A 17769-nucleotide genomic window follows, 5' to 3' on the forward strand; every position below is an offset into this window, starting at 1 on the left:
TTGGTTTCCCCGATGAATAAAACACAGCAATCCACTGGCCGCTGTATCCTTGGGGATGGTGTTCAGTCTGTGTTGTATTATACTGATGCATAGCCAATTTAGACCCATTTTGGGGGTGCTTGAGTATCTTCAGAGCACCCCTAAAATAACCATAGTTGTAATAACAACATATTTTTGGTTATTTTCTAGAATTATCTTCAAATGTTACATTTTTCTAATTTGTCTATTTACAACAGAACAGCATAGAATGAAAACAGGTTTTATGACCTGATTTCACCCATTTGGTGCTCCCATTACTGATGGCAATTTCAGTCTCAGCCTGAGACTAAAGAAGTCACTTGGGATGAAACATTTCTCCCACTGAATACGCTGCATCCAGATAAACAGAATCAACTTTCTGGGATCCTAATGGAGCCTGCATCAACACATATCACATGTCCAGCATGATTTTTTCCTTCATGCAGTTTGAAACTATATCTTTAATTTTTTGAATGCAGTATATGTGTGACGTCTTCTGAGCAACTGTCTGCAGGAACTGCAGAACAATGTCAGACATGTGTGTGAGGAAACATAAATCAAAAGAAAGAAAAAGTAATTATAATGTCAGAGGAAGATGAAAGAGTACAATGTGTCTTTACAAACCAGGCAAATGAACAGTGAAACTAAAGAGATTACATTTATAGTCTCAGAGGAGCCTGAGAGAGAACATCAAGAGAAATGATTAACAGAAACTAAATTTTATCCATTTTTAAGTTCACTGTGCAAAACAGAACTGACAAGGTGTTCCTATATATGACTCTAAGAGCACACAACCAGGAGAGTATGCACAGTTGTTATCTCACATACAGGGAGTTCCACAAAACCTATGCAGCGCATGGATAAGGGGAAGATTTCAGCAACTTGAAGCATGAAAACATAAACTAAAGACACTCCTCCATCATGTTCGGTTAATCACATGATTTGTGTGACGGGGCACTCCTCAGGCTGATCCAGGAACAGCGTCTGAAACATGTGGTTGTAGAAGTCAGGGTGGTAGAGGCAGGCCCGGGCACAGTCTGGGCTGAAGTTCAACTCTAGGATCTGAGGTTGTATTATACGTTCACCTGAAGGATGAGAACACATACAGATAAATAAATGATTCACAGGCTGATCACGTAGTGAATAAAGTTTTAGTGTGATAAACTGATATGTGCAATGTCTTTTTACAAAACTACACCTGTTGTGGCGCCAACAGGTGTAGTTTTGTTAAAAGACTGTAAATGGGCCAAAACAGCCAAACACTTTCCAAAGATACTGTCTCATTAAGCTCTCTGAAGCTCACAGTAAACACATTTCTTGTTGCCATATTCCGGGGAAGACTGGATAAGCAGACAATAACTGCAAAATATAGCATGTCTTTATCCTGTCTTCCTTCTCTCATCCCAACCAATCACAGCAGATGGCCCCGCCCCTCCCTGAGCCTGGTTCTGCTGGAGGTTTCTTCCTGTTAAAAGGGAGTTTTTCCTTCCCACTGTCACCAAAGTGCTTGCTTTTGGGGTCATGTGATTGTTGGGTTTTCCTCTGTATGTATTATTGTAGGGTCTATCATACAATATAAAGCACCTTGAGGCGACTGTTGTTGTGATTTGGCGCCGTGTAAAGAAAACTGAATTGAATTGAAGTCTAGAGACGGACACTTTATTCCTTTATTCTGGTTCAGATGCACCTGGATCCAACCAGGTCACGATTACAAGGATTCAGACTCTGGGGTGGGGACTGCATGTTTAGTTTTCAAAAAAAATCTGTTTTGAGTTGCTTTTCTTTAATCTGTATCCTTCTCCTGTCACTTTCAAAAAACCTCTTTTTTCTGTAGCCAGTATCTCGGCTCTTTAAGGCCTCTGAAATGTTGATAGATACTACAAGGGCTCATTTTGGTTTAGTCATGAAAGTGATCTCTTTTACATATTTACTACACAAATATAGACATTCTGTTGGAATTGATATTTTTTATATTGTCATTTCTGCTTAGGAACATATAATCATTCATGCTTAGAAATATATAATCATCTGTATGCTGATAAAATCATATCCTTATTAGATCTGATAAGATTCTGTGTGCACTTGTGCACCGTGAGATGAGAGGAAGCAGCCTCAACGTTATAATTTCCACTATAGCTTTAGAAACCAGTCTGTCCTGTTCTGTTTCTTAAAGTGCAAGACTTCACACCTTTAAATGTTCATCTGAGATATGATCTATTGCAAGTTCCTGTTCTTATCATTTAGGGAGACGCTTACTTTCCTGCATACCTCATACACACAGTTTAAGTTCATTGAAAGGTCGTATGTCTATGTATGGTATAGCTGGAAACACACACACACACGCACGCACGCACGCACGCACGCACGCACGCACGCACGCACGCACGCACACACACACACACACACACACACACACACACACACACACACACACACACACACACACACACACAGTATACAGACACTGATGTTGTTCAGATATGCCTGCTTAAGAATGTCACATGTATTTGTAATTGCATATTCATGAATGATTGCTTGCTGACAATAAAAAGGGCTGTAGCGTAGGAATCAGTCGAAGTTGGCTAAGGACAGGTGAAGGCCTGGGCTGACTTCCCTCATGAGCCACAAAGACAAAGAGCTCTGTCTTGTCTTGTTTTGTCGTGCAGTTATTGAGTGTCTTGTGTTCCAGCGGGGTTTGTGCCTAGACAAACCCAACACATTCACTCAATTCTAGCTGTGCATCACGTTGAGTGTTAATCACATGGAAGGTTCTACCAATCATTTAAGAGAGAAAAAACCTTGCATCAAAATTGGACAGCTAACATCCGGTGTCACTGACATCCTGATTTCTTCACCCTCGACCCGTGGAGCGAAGGATGGAAATGCCTCTCATGCAGCCTGACACCATCACACTTGATCTAAACTTGTGACGGTAAAATGCTAAAATGCAACTTGCTTGTTAAGTATTTAAACTCATAACCCCACTTTAAGCCCTTTACTCGATGTACTCGATGATCCTTTTATCTTGCAATCTTTACTTGTACATTGTGGATTTTCTCTGAGCTTTCCAGAAAGCTTGAATGATGGTAAAACATGCTTTGCACAGCTTTTAAATGAGTCTGTGTGATTCTTTTCTGCCTGGGAATGCATAACAGGACAAATCTGCAACCTGTCATTCTCCGTCTCAACTTTGATTGCAGCAGAATCTCAAAGTTACAGAATCTTGTGTTAATGAATTTGGGGAGACAAAATAAATGTAGAGAGATGCTCCTAGAGGTCACAGAAGAAAAAACACGAGCCAGGTCAAATGGCTTTGAAACAAATCTGGTTAAGGTGCCATTCCTCTGAGGCTCAAAGACAACTGGCTTTACCTTTGATGATCAGTAGGATAAATGCTCACCATTTTGTCCTCTACTCCACTTTAGCATGAGGTCTACAGCATAGATGGCCCGGGATGAAGGATAGGGACAAATACCATATGGTGCCGGTCTAGAAGTGGCTGCCTCAAAGAGCTCCTTGAAAGCTTTAAATAACTCTCCCTGTAAAGAATAATGGACAAAACCAAGATTTGATTACGATAACCATACTAGAAATAAGGCCTTAGAGATACTGTCACACATGCTTCATATTCTGTGCAGATGCTGATACCTAATCTGCAGATTCTAGCAGGTGGTGTGAGGGCTTAATATACACCTGGAAGAATCTTAATTTGTGCTAACATGCTTGGTATCAGTTCTTATAAACAAACCATTTCCTTAAACCCTCAGAAAGGCATCCTAAACTGAAAAGCACTTAACATTTTCACTTACTTCCACTACTTTCCATGGATACTGTGGGTATTGCTTCTCAAACATTGGGATGAACTCATCATAATGCACCTACGAAAGGGACCCATTCAAACTGTTATTACTAGACTTTGATGATGACAACAGCTATGGCAAGACATGCAAATTAAAAAAGGGAAGATACCTGCTTAAGCTCCACCCCCTCAGCATAGTTCATGACAGTGAAGTGCTTTTGGTAATCATCAAAATGGTCCAAGGAGAACGGTCTAGGCAGAAAAAACAAAAGATCAGCCATCATAACAGGTGTAACTTAGTGAAGAGCCAATCAACGGATAAGAAACAAGACAATCTTAGGACATGAAAGAAGAGACAGAAACAGTAGTTGATTTATTTTGCTAGTTTTGGTTGGTTTGTAACTTCTATGTTGACTTTTGATACATTTAATTAAATTGTGCTGTAATTTTTTACATCAAATGTAATAAAAAAAACAAACCAAAACAAACAAAACTAATGAGTGCCACAAAAGCAGTGTGTGCCATCTGACTGTCTGCTTTGCTTTGCTTAGTGTCCACAGATTGTTAACTATGGATGTAATCCAGCTAGCTATGAAACAAAGTCTGAGAAAACAGAAAGACACTAAAACAAAACCTCCATTTCACAGGAACGTTCAAACCCAGCAATCACATCACAATTTCATCATTTGTGTAGAGAAAGGTACCCTACAGGAAAGAACTCTTTTTGTATGCATTTCTTACCTGTTGGCGAAGCGCAGCCAGAAGACATTATAGGCATAGAGACGCAGAGGCTGCACAGAACGCAACATCAACATGTAGCGAATGTCAAACTTCACCATTCCCACTTCCTCCCTGTTGAACAGTACTGGATCTTCCAGATACTTACACACCACCTGGAACATAAACAAATGTGAGCTTTACAGTCCTGACAAAGAGTGAATCTTAAAGTCATGCAGCACAGAGTCTGCAAGTCTGTATCCCTTTGAAGTTTTCTGTGATGGAAATTTGTTTTACCTTAGTGTATCGATCATGTGTTCTGATAATAGTATATATAAATATATTAGTTACAGATAGAAAGGATAGCGTCAGATATGTCTTATGTGGTTAAATAGCAAATGGAGTGGTTCCTATACAACGCTTTTCTACTTTACCTGATCACTTTTTTCTGTGCTAATCGAACATTCACACTCTTACTCTGATGGGTGCATCAGAGAGCAACTTGGGGGTTAGCCTTGCCCAAAGATATTTGGCATGCTCACTGGAGCAGATGGGATCAAATCACCAACCCTATTAGCAGATGAACTATAATTACTGTATTATTTTTGTAAAGTAATGCAGTTTTATAAAATGAGAATATCTATTAGTTAATGAAGTTAACAATAATAGTTAATAACAGCTAATCATTGAGGGGTCTGACAAAATGCTTTTGCCATTATGTAATCTGTAATTTCCACATAGTATGCTGATCAGTGTGATTTTCAATGATTAAACTGTAGTAGAGACGAGCAAACATAGTGGCAGGTCTGAGAGGAAAAACCCTTTGTTATGAAAATGATTTTAATCTTTTATACATGATTGCATTTGAGCTTATTAAAGAGCTGTGGCTCCTGGTCAAGTGAGGGTCAGAAACTCTTGGCAGGCGTTAATGATCAGCCAATACACGGTGAGGAGGACAGGAGCTCTGAAAGGAATCGCAACACACCTGCTTACATGACATACGCCTAGAGTTATTTTTATCTTTTATCACTTATATCCTTTTGAGTAAGTTTTAAGTTTCATTTATGTTCATTGTAAGTAAGTTTCCTTCATGGTTTGAGTAGCATCAGTTGAGTGTGACATTTAGTCTAGAAGTCACACATAGTTCAGCTGTGTACGAGCGCAGGCCTTATGTCTGGCGAGGGCGAGAGGTGTGAGGTGAGCCAGGATGCAGGAGAGGTCATGACACATACCCAGCATACACAGCAGACACACACACACACATACACGTACACACCATAGTAGATTCATTTTAGTAGGTAAGAAGTTAAGATGTGTTTTTGCTGCAATTGCAAATTGTGCCGGCGTATTGTCAGATGGTTACAGGAAGTGCATCAGATGTTCTGGGAGATAAGAATGCGTTCATGGTGCGACACCGGGATGGAGATGAGACGTAATGTTATTAAAACTATGTTAAAAGTTACCGGAACATTTTGTGGTTTAGGTTGACGTAAGCTGTACTGTGCCTGCTTTGCAAAAGAGGGGGCTTTGTTGTCTTACCCCTATAAAACCTTTGTCTAATTATTGTAAGTTCAGTTCGATCACTGACTTTGCCCAGTGTCGGACTCCGCGCGTGTAATCAATAAATCTTCGCTTTGATCACATCTTCTGGACCAGAGTTGTCATTTGCTTGTGAGCCCTCCGTACTCCTTTTCTCCAATTTTTGAATCCTTAACATCATGCATAATTCTGATGTGCGAACGTCAGTGTAAGTGGTTGTCTGTAACTCTGTGTTAGCCCTGCGACAGACCGGCGACCTGTGCAGGGTGTAAGACTAGTTTATGGTCATTCTCATCACACTGCTCTTCTCTTTTCCCAATTAATTATCAAGTCTTCTAAACATCTTTCTTTGACACCATGACGTCCACCATTGAGGTCAAGCAGAAGCGCTTCAGACAGTGAGACAGAAGGCACTTTTTGAATATATAGTCTTAGGCTAAGTTTCATTCTTGGTATCTGTGTGTACGTGTGCCATCACCTTTGGTGTACTCTCTCGCTGCCTGATTATGTAATCCAGGTTGTTGGTTATGTGTGTGTCTAGTCCACGAGCTAAATTCCAAGGCTTACAGATCCAGTGGTTATCTTCTCCCCTGAAAAAAATATGAGACAACTTTTAATTATCCAGTTAACGTTAGACGGGATTTCCAACAGTGAGGTATAACGACAAGAAAATTCCATTTTCAGGTTGTGCTGCACAGATTCACAAGACTGTCATGAAACTTAACTGTCTAATTACAATAAAAGTTCAAATTGTCAGTGCTTGTGAAATTGTGGCAAAAGCAATGCAAACTACTTGTGCAATCTTTGTTTGTACAAATTATGTATATTTTTAGATCAATACCTAAAGTGAAGCATGTTTAAAAAACAAACAAACAAACAAAACATATTTACAGGCAGAACATTTTTTGGGTAAACCTCCTGTCGGCCTTCGATAACTCAAGAGTAATTTGTTCCAAATCTGAAGAATAACACCAAGAAGCAGACACCAAAAACCCCCGTGTTAAGTAACTGGAAAAGTATGGCACAAGAAGTATCATTTATAGAAGAAAGACCCACAAAATGAGGAAGATGAACAAATAATAAATACATAAAAGGAAACTCATGTTCAATTATTTCTGTATGGTAACACCACCTGTTTATGGTTCATGGGTTGTTCCCATTAAAACGTGCCAGATCTTCTCTGCCAATGCCAAACAGCTTAAGCTGCTATTGACTCTTGCTTGTTGCTGTTTATTAAATTAGATGATTGAAGTCCGAAGAAACAAGAAATATAAAGTTTATTATTTTACAATTCAATTCCTTTTTTTTTTTTATAGCACCAAATCACAACAGCAGTCGCCTCAAGGCGCTTTATATTGTAAAGACTTTACAATATTAATAAACAGGAACATGTGGAAGAAGCATACAAATCCACAGACTGGATCTCCCCTGTTCACCAGGATGGTCACACAGTGTTGTGGTGCATCCCACCCTTCAATCTGCATTTGTCCCAACATGGCCAAGCTGACCCTGTCAGTGTTTAATGGGACTGAGGTCGGGGCTGCAGGGAGGCCATTCCATCCTCTAATCTCTGATAAACGCTGTGCTGTCATCTTCAAGTTCAGTTCCAGACTGTGGCAATATCTCGACATCTCACCATCACACTGCCTCTACCAGAAGCTGTTACAGTGTAGCCTGGATTATACTTGGTTGCCGGTGACCCACATGTTCAGGTTCCAGTGACCTTTTTTCAGCACTTCTCAAGCTTCTCGTGCTCCTTTTTCCTGGTATTGCTGCCATTTGATAACAACTACGGACATCTTCCTCTGCTTGTCCAGCACCACTATGTTAGCAATCACCAGTTTGTCTGTCTGTACCTGGACGTCCCACAGGATCTTAGCTCGGTCATTCTCAAGCACCCTAGGGGGGCGTGTGCCATTTTGACCTCGGGACTTCCAGGCCGCACTCGGCACAGATGTTTCTGTATACTATTCAGGGCGTCTGTGTGCGTGTCTGTGTAAAACACTGCGGTTAAGTTCTTCCTTCTTTTTATTATTTGTCATACAAACTAGTGATGACTAGAAACAAAGAAAAACAGCATCCCAACCTTTGTTGTCTCATCAGGTAATGCTTGATGAATTGTGGCAGCTCTGTCTGTAGGTTGAAGGTCTCCGGTAACCAGTCGGGTCCTGGGCTGCCTTTCACCCTGCGAGCCACAGCAGCCAGACAGTCCTTCACAGTGATGATGCTCTCACAGGGAAACTGGTTCAGCAACACATGAGGTCGCTCCACACTGAGTTTGCTGCCAAATCAAAACATGGTACTTAACCTTTCAGACAATCCAACAACAACCTCACCTAACACTGGTTTATTATGCATCAACATAACTTTGCTGATAGACTTAGAAAAATCACACGTTTGAGTTTGAGATTAACTCATGAACTTTGGCTTCTTTTAACTTTCTGGTATTTAGGTATTTATGAACTGGAAAATTGAAGTTGGAATCAATTAAACCTGAGATTAGGATGTTTATGTAACAATGTAGCGCAGCCTTGCAACAAACATACAGAGTTTATTATTAAGTATTCAAGTCACACACAAAAACACATGTTCTTGGCATTCACACACGATAAATCCTGTTTTCATAATTCTGCCTGACAGTTGTTCAAGATCAGTGTTAGCTTGGAAGTACAGCTGATTTTTTTCTATTAGTCACTCAATACACACACACCAACAGAATACACTGTGAGGTAACATATAATAATATTATAACACAGCTAGGATCGTACCTATCTGGACAATTAATCTCTATTATCGTTGGATCTTTACATTACAATATTAAGCACCTCAGGGCGCTATATACAGTGGCTTGCAAAAGTATTCGGCCCCCTTGAACTTTCCCACATTTTGTCACATTACAGCCACAAACATGAATCAATTTTATTGGAATTCCAGGTGAAAGACCAATACAAAGTGGTGTACACGTGAGAAGTGGAACGAAAATCATACATGATTCCAAACATTTTTTACAAATGTATGAAACACTCACTTATGAAGAAATCATGTCTGTCTAGTTCCATAATGCCACCGAGTTATGAACCCTTTGCTTGCTCACCTGTAGTCTTTGATGTGATTATAGCGCCAAATGATATCAGCCTCATCCTCATCCTCTATCAGCTGGAACCGAGGGTGGCTAAGGTTGTTTGTTACTTGTGACATTTCAGAGTAAACCCTGGAAACAAATGAACAAAACAACAACAAAAAAACTCTTTTTATTGAGCTTTTTAATTAGCACTTAAAGTGGACATGAAACTCTTTATCGATAAACTTACAGCACTGAGCCCTGCTCTCAAAAACAGATGTAACACTGTCTGTGAAGCTGGTTTAAAACACGTTTAGCACCATCTTGTGTCAGTACATAATGTGACATCATCGGGTTCGTTATCAGATCATCCTTGGTTGGTTGCGATCAGTAGACTAGCATTAGTTTATGTTAGGTAATTGGTAACAAAACCAATAACTCAGGGGAAAGCGAGGGGACGTAAACTAAAAATCAGTCACTGGTGGTTCTTCGTTGTTCGGTTAGCTATACTGAAACGCGAAAATACACCTGCTAGCTGTAATGTTCGGATCTGTAAAGCACTTTGTAAAGGAAGACTGTGTGGAGGAGACCCTGTTTGAGTCAGATGACAGGTGGTCACCAGACTCACAAGCTGGAGTCAAAAACGGATGTTTCCTCGTATGTACCGAGTGGCACAATCAGCTAACGCGATTATATGTATTTTATACAATAAAGGAATGTCTTTTCTCATCCAAACAGTTTACAACGTAACAGGTTAATACATGCGCATCACAACACAAACTGTTACTGAAGCATGAATCCTGTCACTATGTCCACAGCAAAAATAGACTGATGTGTGCAACGGAGAGAAGAAAAACCAAGAAACTGTTTTTGGTTAACTGGTTTAAAATATAAACGTCCAGTCAGTCAAGTATGTGGTTAGTCGCCTTCATCTGAGAGATTGAGATCTCCCAGCTTATCTTTACCCACAAGTGGAGTAAAAGGATTTAACATCCAGCCTTTTTATGGGGACGGTGATACAGAGCGCTAAAGCAGAGTTTACTTAGACGTCATTTTGCTAATAGTTCAACATATTTAATTCTAATTCAAAGTATAATCAAGACTAGATCTAATCACTATGAGGAGTAAGAAAATCAAGTTTGAGTAATGAACGTCTGACTTTTTCACCCAGATTCCCGAAGCATTCTTATGACTATGGTGCGTCCTCGGCTCCCTCTGTGACTGAGAGCACAGCAGACTGTGTGTGTGTGCGTGTGCGTGTGTGTAAGCGTGTAAAAGACACCAGACTCCAATGTGACTGTGATTTTTCATAGCAGAAGTGATGCTGTGACTGACAAACACGGCGTCATATTCACATGTACAGTTCATATGAGACTGAGCCAATGAGAATCATGTTGAAGTAAAACAGCATATAAACTGAATGAGGCACGATGAAGAGCAACAGCATCTACAATGAAGTACAGTATTGAGTGAATGAAGCGATTTGTTGTATAAAACCCTGAGCAGACGGATTAAGTTATTTTGAGTTTCTTTAAATTAAGAAAAGAAAAGTTGTTCTGAATCCTGTACATCCACCTTAGATTTTACTTGAGCATTAACTATGTATTCAGATACATTCCACCACACACTGTGAAATCTGGCCTCCTTGTTGGTAAAGATAAGAACAATATTATCTATAGTCAGACAAACGCTACATGGAAATCATCTCGACCTGCAAATTCCCAACAAAGTAAATGTGTTATCTTTAAAGACTAGCGAGGGAGAGAGTGGAGGCAGGCAGTGACCTTCCTGATACACATGAACAGGCGCTTTCCAAGCAACGTCTAAAGCTGTTGGACGAGCTCAGTATTTCTCCTTGATATACAGATATCCACTTTCTCTGTGTCATATTATCATTATTATTATTGTTATATCATCCAAATATAGAAGTCTGCAGCAAGTCAGTGCCTAACTCAGAAAGGCACTACAGGTAAATAGAATAAAAAAGATATCTGTAAGAGTGAAAAACTTACTTGAGGACTTTGTCCTTCGGAACAGTGTAAGGCTGTATTTCCACTGGAAGCTGCTCCTGGTTTTCCCGAGCAATGTTCTGCAGTGACAGACACAGAGACGACCCAACAACACCGACGATTAGGCTTCAGTTCAGCTCAGATATTGACCTTGGCTGTAATATGTCACATACAGTGGTGTGAAAAAGTGCTCCTGATTTCATATGTCTGTCAAACTTAAATGTTTCAGATCATCAAACAAATCTAAATCCTGGACAAAGATTTCACCTCCTTTAAAATGCAGTTTTAAATGAAGGTGTTTATTATTAAGGGGAAAAAACCAGCTGGGCCCTCTCATCTTTGCAGGATTGTTGTAATTCAGCCACACTGGAGGGTTTTTCAGGTCATGCCACAGCATCTCAAGATTCAACATTCAAGAACTTTATTGTCAGTACAACAATATACACAGTATACAGCGTACAGAGATGCTGTTTCACCCCAAGCCCCCCGTGGTGCATTTATAAGAATATAAAAGATATATCTCCAAGAGCTATAAAACTAGGAATTACAAATAAATAATAACTTGCTAAATTTGGGTCAATTTAAGAGATAAAAAGGTACTAACTATTAGAGATGGACCGATCCGATATTACGTATCGGTATCGGTCCGATACTGACCTAAATTACTGGATCGGATATCGGCGAAAAATAAAAAATATAATCCGATCCATTAAATATCAAAAAAGCATCTCACGAAACTTGCAACACGGCGTAACTCAGCTCATAACCGTAGCACGTCGGAGCAGTGTGCTCACGTGATAGAGCGGCTGTGTGTATTTGTAGCCTCGCTACCAAACCAGCATTTCATCTCCGAGGAAGTTATCCCAGAGAGAAGTAAAGCAAGTATGTAAGTTCATCTCTGAATGTTTGTAAAGCGTTCCCATGTTAAGCTTAACAACCGATATATGGAGCGACTGCCTCTCTCCCTCCCTCTCCTGCTGCTACTTCAATCATGAAACTGATCAATGATCAGCTGATCAGCTTTTCTGTCGCGAGTCCGTCTCTCTTCTTTGTTTTTGGCCCACTTTGCACCAGAAAGAGGAAACCAGCGGCTGAACAACAGCAGCACGTTTAACCTTGATAAGCTGTTGTTAGAATGTATTTAATATTACTTTCTACACCAGGATCCTTTTCTACGTAGCTGACGGCTGGTAACTGTGCAGGGGCGGATCTAGCAAAGTGTAGCCAGGGGGGCCGATAGGGCATGAACAGGGAAAAGGGGGCACAAAGACATACTTTTCTTTCTTATTCTCATTTAAAATGTCTCGCTTTTAATAAATAATTATCTGAATCTTACACCCAAAGTTTTAATCTGATGTAAAATGTATAGAAGTCCATTACTGTATATAGTAACTGTTAAGTCTAATATACCCTAGTAAGCTATAGTACTTTTTCCTTTGGGAAGGAACCATCTGTGCAGTCTGCAATTCTGTTGAAGAAAGATGTTGAATCTATTTAATTATTCTTGAAAATAATTTATTTCTGTGCATTTTTTTCACCCTGCATCAAATTAAAGTTGATTACGTCGATTAAGCATCATGAGGTGGAGGGTGGGGGGTGGTTCCCTATTTTTTTTTTTTTTTTTTTGCTGGGAGTTTGCAACCCTATTAGTTAGGTTGCTTAATATTTCTGCTAAGTACTCTTTAAAATACCAGAATAGGGAGGATGGAGCAGGTTTAAGTTTATTAGATTGATCAGTGTTGCTGAACTATGAAATATTTTGGGTGCAGTGTATTTTTTACATACAGGTATAACAGAATAGCTTTAGTGTTGTTGTTTATTTAAACTTGAGTATGAACTTATACAAAATGCAGCAAGATATTAAAAAAACAGTTTTATTGATTAAAAAACACACAATATCGGATCCATATCGGTATCGGCAGATATCCAAATTTATGATATCGGTATCGGACATAAAAAAGTGGTATCGTGCCATCTCTACTAACTATATCTATGTATAATAAACAAAGACAGGACAGAGACAATACGACGTGGAGCAGGTACTGAATACCAGGTTGAGGTTATGAGTCAGGATATTGTAGACGAGACCGGACGAAGACATGTGCAAGATGCAAAATGTGCAAATATAGTATAATTTAGATGTGTTCAGTAACTATGTGACTGAGTGTGCAAACAAGCAGATTGTTCCCAGGTCCAGTTTGTAGTGGATTTGTGGAAGTTTGTGTTGTTTTTGAGTCTTTTGGTGAGTACTGTAAGGTGTTGCGTTATCAGTCCTCTGGTGGTTGTGAGTTGAGGGCTCTGACTGCTTGGGGGAAAAGCTCTTGCAGTGTCTGCTGTTACAGTTTTGATGGTACGCACGTCGGATTCAGGTCAGGACTTTGACCGGGCCTCTAAAGTCTATATGTTGTTTTTCTTAAGCCGCTCAGAGGTGGACTTGCTGGTGTGTTTTGGGTCATTGTCCTGTTGCAGAACACAAGTGTGCATCAGCTTCAGGTCACAAAGAGACGGCCGGATATTCTCCTTCAGGATGTTTTGGTAGACGGCAGAATTCATGGTTCCATTTACCACAGCTGGTGTTGCAGGTCCAGAGACCATCACACCAGCACCATATTTTACTGTTGGTATGATGTTCTGGTTCTATTTAAGTGACTTCTTAATTCAACAGGTCTGCCAGTAGTCAGGCCTGGGTGTATTTGGTCAAACTGAACTCACCTTTCAAAAACATGTGGTTAATCACAGTTGGATCATAATTTAGGAAATCAGGAAGGGGGCGAACACTTTTTCACAGCACTGGACTGTGCCTTAGGTACCGAATGAAAATATTTTGTCGTATTTATATCTCCTATTCAGTAAAACTTATTTAACTTTATTTACTACTTTGCAAACTGTTTGACCAAAAGACTGAATCTGAGTTTGAGATGTAAATAGAAGCTTAATAGATTTCTTGTGGCTGATAAATTTTATGTGGTACTCCTCACCTCAAAGAATGAGTCCGGAGGCTCAGCTGTGATGCTGCTGACCTCTTCTAGATCACTAGGTATCCATGGTAACAGACAGCATCGCCGCACCAGAGGGTCTGGCTCTCCATACGTATAGTCACGGGTAACTTCATCTGTGGACAATAATGTATTAAAACATTATGTCATCCAATCATGTTGCATGTTTTAACAGGGAAACTCTATTTCAGGTATCTTGTATCCAAAAACAGCCACATGTATCCGTTTTCTAAATTCAGACATGGTGATCGCTCTCTGCATGCTGTGTCCGCTTTCACCTCCTTCGTGCAGGTCCTGCAGAGGCCAGAGCACAGTGTAGGCTAGCTGGCCCTGCACGTAGAAGAAAGGAGCCATGCTGCAGGTCGGTTGATCAGAGTGCCGCACCTGAGAGCCAAACTCATCCATGATGTACCACACGGGAACCTTGTCCTCTGGGGACTGCACAGGAAAACACGGGAGGAAGTGAAGCAGAGGAAGGTCAAGGTCTGACTTTCAGATCATTATTTATATCACAAAATCCTTTTTGTTCAAAGTGTGCTCAGCCCACGTAAGGACAAGAGTTCCTGTGCACACAGGAGAGCCTCCTCTCACAGAGCCTGTGAGGACTCAGCAGTTTAGTGTTACACATTAGCTCCGTGCTCACGGCAAGCTGCTTTACACTGACATAAGTCAATGTCAATAAGTTTCACATCATGGTTCCTATAGTAGCTCCACAATCATCTTATATACAATATTAGGAGAATCATGTGTAGTACATATCTAAGTGATTAGAGTAGTGTTTTCTAACGCACCCCCTGAGAGAGCTGATAAGTCTGGTTGTACTTCCACATGCGCTCCATCACCAGCTCCACCGTGTCAGGGTCGGGGACCTCACCATGGAAGTCCAGCCCCATAAGGGCCGCCATTCTGGGCAACAAGCCTGGGATCTGTTCCAGCTGCTGCCGGGCATGCTCCACGCGGTACGTCCACGCGTGATCCACCAGGAAAACGCTGCAGGAATATGGAGACAATCTCACGTTAGATGGAAAATTACATTTAAAGAGCTTTAAAATGCTGACGATTAATAAAATCTTAAAAATCACATTATTCACATAAAGAGAGCGCTAATGGAAAGTAGCAGCAGGAAATTTGCAGTTAAATACTTCTGTGGTGGTGTAATATGACTATGCTGCAGCAGGTGACTTTTATTAACCATTTGTAGTCTATGAAATATTACTGGATGAACCTTTAACATTGTCACTAAAGCAATAGTTCCTTTTACCTCAGAAAATGAAATGTAGTTACAACCAAGGGTTAAAGGGATTCCCATGGTTTCCTTAAGAATTCCAGTAATGCAGTTGTTAACGATGTTCTCTTCTCACTATTTTGTTATTACGTTAATGAATTTAAGGTTTTCTGTGTTATTTTGTTCCTATAAATACAAAATAGCAAGGGACAGGGTCAGGATTTCAATGTTCACAGCAATAATGCTTGCAATAACACAAAAAACAACTATTCAGTTATTCTTATGTTGTCACCATGAAGTAAGACAACTGATTAATTTCAGTTATTCTGAACATCACACCATCCATGAGCTTCCTCTAACTACCTGTTCAAGGATTAACAGTTGAAATTAAAGCAAAACAGTATTCACTTAGCTCATATAAATATACTAGATACCGAGACTTTGGCACAGCCTTGGAGGAGAAGAATCAAAGTATCTAAAAATATGAAATATGAAAAAGTATGATCTAACATCCAAGAGGAGAAGTGAAGGAAAAGCAGTGTTTTGCTAATTAATTTAATCTTTCACTTTGTTGATTTGTTAGTTTGAGGTTGGAGATCATCTTGGCTATGTCCTTATCATGGACACAGCTATTATAGTTAACAAAAACTGAGCTAAAAAGTGAAACAAAACGTAAAAAAGTTTTGGTTTGAAATCAATTTTTTTTTTTTTTTTAAACTGTTTTTGTTTATACACCACATCATTAGTTAATCATTCGTTATTATTGTCTGGCTCTCTTGCTCAGTTGTCCTGTCTTCCTCCCATCAGACGCAGCAGATAGCTGCCCGTCCTTGAGCCAGGTCCTGCTGGAGGTTTCTTCTGGTTAAAAGGGAGTTTTTCCTTCCCACTATCCCCAAAGGGTTTCTCAGGTTTTCTCTGTATTATTGGAGGGTCTTTAACTTATAATATAAAAGGCCTGTATTTAAACATACTACATAAATACAACTAAAGTGCAGCCTCCACCATTCATAGTGATATAAATAAGCAACACTTAAATGTTAAGCTCATAGCATTCCCTTTCCTCTCCAAGGAGCACAAAGACAAACATGCTATCAGTGGAAGAAGACTTTCGTTGGGCGCCCTCACCTAGTCGGCTCCGAGGCTTGCAGACCACTCTCCCGGGTTACAACCACTTTACATCTGATCTCATTTCCAGGATTGTCTTTCTTCCTCTCCTCTCTGTTTTCTTCATCTCCCTCCTCCTCATCTTCATCTTCTTGTTGGAACTGCATTATTCCGAAAACTTCCCCGGCATCATAAATCTACGGAAAACAAAGATAAGCTGAAGGGGCCTGCTGGGAGAATGTGCACGGCAATGTGCTGCATCTCAGTGTATATGAAACATCAGCAGCAGCTTTTTCTGCAACAGTAAACAAACAGTCATGAGGACTGAACATGTGTTTCAGTGCTTCATGTGTGACTCAGAGCACACCTCGCTGGTGATCTTGCGATGCAGGCTCCTCCAGTAGACCGGAGGGATCGCTGAAGCCTGGAGCGCTGCGCTGTGGAGTGCCACGAACACTCGGAACTCCTCGTCCTCCGCGCCGTTCGGAACCGTGGGGTTTGTTGACATTACTGCACTGAAAGTGTATCTCACGTGGAGACGGCGTTAGTAAACCCGGAAGAAGGAGGAGTTTAACAGCTATGCATTGTGGGAGAGTTTTTCGATAATCTGAACCATTATCATAGTTCATCAGTCCGGCATCATTGATTTATTATTTTATTGTATATCGGCGGGACTTTGTTTAGAATGTTCTGTTAAAAAGTAATAAATAAATAAACAAAATAATAAAAACGAAGCATGGGTACAAGTGTTTTGTAAACATATGAAAATAAAATACTCTTTCTTTACTAAATGATGTTTGTACCTCGCACAACAGCCACTCCCAGCTGCATTCAAACAGCTTCGTGGAATAAACACTTGTTTTCGTAAGTTTTCTTTTTATGGGTTTATATGGTAGTTAAATACCTTTCCATAAAGTGTCCCATCAGCCACTTTATGTCACCATTTTGAAGTGAACACAGACTTTGTAGTAACAGCTTCCTGATGTCAGTCACCTTCACCCACCACCTCCAGCTCCTCATACAGGAGAGTTTGTGTTGTAGTTTAACTCTGCTTTTAACATCAAACTCTCTTTCGGAAATTGGTGCCATCAAGGCTGTGTCCTACTGAAAACCCTTAACTGAACAGACCTTTTTTTATGTTTATTTATAAGACTTTAAGTTCAAAATGACATCAAATACCACAAGACAAAGGAAAGAAATTAAAAAACAACAACATCCAAGCACAAACAAACCCCACACAGCTTAGTCAATCCTAATCGAAAGTAAAGGAGAAATGTTAGAGTCTGAAGAAGATGATCTTC

At 40.1% G+C, this 17769-nt stretch overlaps 1 protein-coding gene across 1 annotated transcript; it reads right to left on the minus strand.

Annotated features, from left to right (window-relative positions):
* Positions 1–447: 447 nt before the first annotated feature.
* ttll12 (tubulin tyrosine ligase-like family, member 12) lies at positions 448–17038 on the minus strand. The gene is made up of 14 exons (XM_031734831.2): positions 16836–17038; positions 16490–16665; positions 14931–15129; positions 14418–14577; positions 14122–14255; positions 11147–11223; positions 9168–9284; positions 8160–8354; positions 6552–6663; positions 4559–4710; positions 3988–4069; positions 3828–3896; positions 3419–3557; positions 448–1103 (listed from the first exon to the last, which is right to left on the minus strand). Exons 1-14 carry the CDS (start codon positions 16974–16976, stop codon positions 952–954), a joined length of 1905 nt encoding a protein of 634 aa, XP_031590691.1. The 5' UTR covers positions 16977–17038; the 3' UTR covers positions 448–951.
* Positions 17039–17769: the final 731 nt, after the last annotated feature.

This window comes from Oreochromis aureus, linkage group 17, assembly GCF_013358895.1.
Source record: "Oreochromis aureus strain Israel breed Guangdong linkage group 17, ZZ_aureus, whole genome shotgun sequence".
NCBI classification, from domain to species: Eukaryota; Metazoa; Chordata; class Actinopteri; order Cichliformes; family Cichlidae; genus Oreochromis; species Oreochromis aureus.